This window comes from Rhinolophus sinicus, linkage group LG12 (assembly GCF_036562045.2).
Source record: "Rhinolophus sinicus isolate RSC01 linkage group LG12, ASM3656204v1, whole genome shotgun sequence".
Taxonomy (NCBI): domain Eukaryota; kingdom Metazoa; phylum Chordata; class Mammalia; order Chiroptera; family Rhinolophidae; genus Rhinolophus; species Rhinolophus sinicus.
The window spans coordinates 56,148,607-56,153,423 of NC_133761.1; the positions used below are offsets into that span (position 1 = coordinate 56,148,607).

Below are 4,817 nucleotides of genomic sequence, written 5' to 3' on the forward strand. Positions count from 1 at the left end.
GCTCTGAATGCCTTTGCTGGGAGAGCCTCCTCTCCCAGGGAGAGCCTTCCCTGGGAGGAGCATTCACTGGGGATGCAGAGGAGGGGGACCCACAGGCCCCCACATGAGGAGGGGGACCCACAGGCCCCCGCATGAGCTGGGGGAGCCCTCGAGGCCCCTGGAGTGGCAGATGTCACGTCTGTCTGGCCACACGGCAGACATTGAGTCTTCCCACTCTGCATTCTACCTTCGCTCTGGTCGTCAGGAGTCAGCCCAGGAAGCCGGTTCTGAGAGCTCTTTGCTCCCTTGTCTGGGCAGCAGGTGCTGGAGCAAGGGGTACTCTCATTTCCCCGTGTTCTTCCGGGAGAAATGGCATGGAGGGGGCCGCTGGCCCCAGGACCAGTGCCTTTTTCTCTCTCCCTCCTCCTCTCCAGCCATCCTTCCCTTCCCTTTCCTCTCCTGCTGCCTCGCTCACCTACTGGGACGCTCGCAGCTGCCACTGGAGGCAGTGGATTTGATTAGAGCCCTAGAGTGAAACTGGAAATGGATCAAATGATAGGGCCCCATGGTCCTGGGCACTTCCGTGGAAGGTGGCTGCCAGGACAGGAGATGCCAGGGGCAGTGAAAGTGCCTCGGCCTCCAACTCAGAGCTTCCGTCCTAGCTCTGCCAGTTTCCCCCTATGGGGCCCCTCTGCAGTCACCTGACAGCCACCAGTCGTGCAGCATACCCAGAGCCTGTGGGCCTTAGACCCTTTCCTGCCCCCACGTGCTTCCCCCTCGTCAGCTGGCTCCCTGCTGGCTTTGTCCAGAGGGAGACTGGAGAATGGGCAGATGCAGAAGCCAGGCATTTTGCCATGATCCCCTCTACCCTGGGCCATCCCCAGCGATGTCTGAGTTTCCTCAGCTCCAGCAACCACAGGACACACCCATGTGGTTCCAATTCCTACTGGGGACCCAGAAACTAGGACCCTTTTGTTCTGCCCACCCAGGGGTCTGGGTAGGGGCTTCCCACTGCTGCTAATCTCAGGGACCTCATTGTTCCGTTGGCTTTTCCATCACCCACAGAAGTAATTACTTGATGGCCCTTCTCCTTAAATACTTTGGTCCTGGCTAACCCTGACTGCCCACTTCATATGTTAGCTTTGAACTAAGCCCTTGCCAGCCTTCTTTAGAATAGCCCTCAGCCCCTCCCATTTCACAAATGAGGACGCTGGAGCTCAGAGGTGAGAAGCGATTTGTTCAGGGTCACTCCGCTGGGGAGGAGTTTGGCCCAAACTCAGATTCAGGCTTGCCTGGAATCAGCCTGAGCTCTTACCCACTCCTCTCATTGCTTCTGGAGAACTTGACCTCTCTGAGTTTCTGTTTCCCCATCTCTGAAAGAGCCAGTAAGATCTACGTTAGAGAAGATGTCTGTGCAAAGTTTCTCACTCCCACGCCTTGGGACGCCTCCACTGGGGTGGTCCCGCTAAGCAGGGCACCCGTCTTGTTGCCCAGTTTCAGTGGGCACATGTAGCTGACAATGAGTTCTGCCACAATTTTCTGTGGCCTTCCAGTGGCCAGTGTGGAGTGGGCAGCCCCACCTGTGGATGTGGTCTGTGTGTGGGTGAGCTGGGAAGGTGCCTGTGGTTCTACACTTGCCAGGGCATTTGGATACCCACCCCTGGGAAGGGACTCAGGAGTTAACATGCTCTCTCTCTCTCGGTCAAAGTTTTCAGTGGTTTTCACGGGGGCCCTCATTGAGTTTGACCCTGGCCTTGGTAGAGGTTGTGCTTTGATCCTTGAAGAATGTTTAAGTGGCACAGTATTAGGGTAAAAGAAAATATAGAATGTTACTGAGGATAGAATAAGCTTCCATTTACAGAGGTAAAAATCAAGGCTTGAATTGGTTAAGTGACCTGATGGGGTCACAGAGTGTTGGTGGCAGAACCAAGCGCCCATAACTCCATCCCCACTGGCCAGGGCGCCTGAGAGCAGGAGGCTATGGCTGGGCCTGCACACAGAGCCAGCAGAATTGTTTTTGCCACCGGCCAAACCCCCACAGGACATTTGAGAATCAGGTTAGGGACACCGCCCAGGGATTGGGACAGTCCCAGATTGCTACCGTAACCACCAAAAGAGGCTCAGGGTAGCTGTACCTTTCAGTAAGATTTTGTCCATAAATAGCTTAGTTTTATTTACTAGGTTGCCTGGCACATAATGGCATGCATTATTAATCGAGTAGCTTAATACTGTCTATTAAATAGGCGTACTCTTGGCAATGGAAAAGGAACCTCTCTTTTACGATGTACTTTACACGACCACGTGGTAACAGCTCACGCTCAGAACATTAGAGTGGGCTTCCCGTGAGAGTATAGAAGGGACAGCCTGGTGATGCATGTGTGAGCACGTCGCTCGGGAAGGCCTTCTCCTGGCCCGATCGATGTCTCCAGGGCTGCACGCAGGGTGAGCGTGTGGTTCTGAAACTCTTATTCTCCCCAACTGCCCAAGTCTGCCCGCTGCCTCCAGTGGTGAGTCACGGCGATTTCATCTGCCACCCGCGGCCCTGCGATCGCTACAATCACGGAACCGTTGTGGAGTTCTACTGCGATCCCGGCTACAGCCTCACCAGTGACTACAAGTACATCACCTGCCAGTACGGGGAGTGGTTCCCTTCCTATCAAGTCTACTGCATCAAGTCAGGTGAGCGCACCCGGGGCCTTGCCCTCGCTGGCCGGTCCAGGGTCCGACTCCACACAGTGGGGGGGGGCTGTGTCCGGAGCTCCACCCCTTCTCCCCACACACAGTGTTAGCAACAGGGTAGAGAAACCCATCTTTGTGGATCTATGCAGCTAATGAGTCCAGGCCCCTTCAGAGGCTCTGGAGTATTAACCTGCCTGTCCCCAGGTTAAAATGCTGGCTCTCTGCACAGGGTCCCTTAGACCCCCAGCTCCCATTGAAGGACCTCCACTCTCTGTGCACAGTCTTCTCCCAGCCTTTTCCCTTCCACTGACAAGGACATAGGCCCCTGGGTGTGACCCAAGCGATCCATGACTCCGCCTTCTCCTCCACTCAAGGATGCACCTCAGAACACAGGTGATACATGGGTAGGACCACCCGTCACTTACAAAATTGTGGGCAATTTGCAACCTTCAGTGCTTCATAGTTAATAGCACACCAACCTCACCGTTGGTCTCAGGGCACCAGGGTAGAGACCGCTTGGCAGAGACCTGGGCACCAGCGCACACCCGCCCATCGTCTCCTGCCCACCCCAGTCCTGCCAACTCGCCCCGGTGTGTTGCAGGCATGCCCGTGGTGGCCTGCCATGAACAGCAGTGATAGCTGCGACTTTCCCTCCTGGACACAGCATGTGGTGGGGCTCACAGGGTTTATTCACACGGGGCATCTGGACGCCCACAGGTGGTCGTGTGAACCCGTGAGCAGAGGGGTGCAGAGAAGGTCTGTGAGGTGCTGCTGGGCGAGGTGAGGGGTGCGGAGGAGGAGGCAGCAGCCACGGCGGGGGGTGGGGGGGCGGAGGGCAGCAGTGAGAGACAGGGTGGCTTGTGCCAAAGGGCCAGGAATCTGTTTTGGAAGGGTGACAGCCAGAGGTGGTGAGGGAGTGAGGCCCATGGAGCAGGCCTGGCCCTTCGAGCTTCTGTCCTTTTCCTCACCCAACCCACAGCCTATTCCAGAACCTCACAAAGGGCTGTAGCCCCCTTTATTCTCTGCCCAAGAAGCAGATACATGATCGATCCCCATGCCAGGCTCTCCCCCCAGACCTGCCGTGTGCACATCTGTCTTCAGCCTTGCAGAGAACTCGCCGGAGACTGTTTCTCGTGCTGGGGTCCTGATGCCACGTGACACGAGCCGGCTTGGGGAGCACGGGGAGGCATGTGATGAGCAGCTCACGGGCTGGAAAACCTCAGCTCATGTGGGCCCCTTGGGGGACTTTTGCATCCGTCGCAGTCTGGGAGCTTCATGCCGTATGGGGTTCTCTCTCGGCAGAGCAAACGTGGCCCAGCACCCACGAGACCCTCCTGACCACCTGGAAGATCGTGGCGTTCACGGCGACCAGCGTGCTGCTCGTGCTGCTGCTCGTCATCCTGGCCAGGATGTTCCAGACCAAGTTCAAGGCCCACTTCCCCCCCAGGTTGGTGCCGCCCACAGCCACCCAGCGCGGGCTCAGTGCAGCCGCCGTGAGCAATGGGAAGTAGAGACTGAGCCTGACCCTTGATGAGTGCAGAGTTGAGGTTCTAAGGGAAAATAGGGGGAAGAGCCGAAACCCCTTTTCTGGGGTGTCTGGGGGTGCCTGGGGGTCATAGCTCCAAGCTGGAGACAGACCTCATTTCCCTCTTTCGCCGCCCGCCCCCATTCCTGTGAGCCTGCGTCTCCCTCCTTCCCTAGATAGACTCACCTCGAGGGGCTGGTCAGGGTGCGGAGGGAAGCAGTGTGAGGGCCGCACGCCATGAGCTGCCCCCAGGATGACCGTGTCATCGCCGTGTACGCGCATGTGGCCCTGGAGTTCCTCCCCTGGAGCTTCCAGGCCGCAGGGAGGATAAGGAACGTACAGAACTACTTAGGGGTCAAGGTCACAGGTGTGTGTGACCCAACCGAGGTCCAAAAGCAATGTGCAACGGGCAGTCTCAGGAAGAGGGGAGGGATTCTGGATGGGGGCTCAGGACAGGGCTGGTGAGCCCCTGCCTGAGCGTAGGACCTGAGTGTGTGTAGTGGGGCTTATGCAGAGTGGTTCGCCCTCACCCTCCACTGCACAGAGGAACTTGTCACATTCTCACAGGCAGGTGGGACCCTCCCAGTGCCCAGAGCAGCCTGTGGCCCCTTCCCCCCCCCCCCGGGACAAAGAC

General features: G+C 57.6%; 1 protein-coding gene across 7 annotated transcripts in view; it reads left to right on the top strand.

Moving 5' to 3' along the window:
- The window catches only part of SUSD4 (sushi domain containing 4), a 98,410-nt gene that overhangs the window by 88,877 nt on the left and 4,716 nt on the right, over window positions 1-4,817 (top strand). For 4 of the 7 annotated variants that reach the window (XR_012490902.1, XM_074316957.1, XM_074316959.1 and 1 more), the window contains 2 exons: window positions 2,460-2,658; window positions 3,961-4,105. Coding sequence is in view for 5 of the 7 variants with exons in the window: in XM_074316957.1 (XP_074173058.1) it covers window positions 2,460-2,658; window positions 3,961-4,105 (344 nt within the window). In the remaining 2 variants the exon portion in view is untranslated. The remainder of the gene's footprint in view (window positions 1-2,459; window positions 2,659-3,960; window positions 4,106-4,817) is intronic. The other 3 variants (XR_012490903.1, XM_019756373.2, XM_074316960.1) reach the window with 1 other exon arrangement.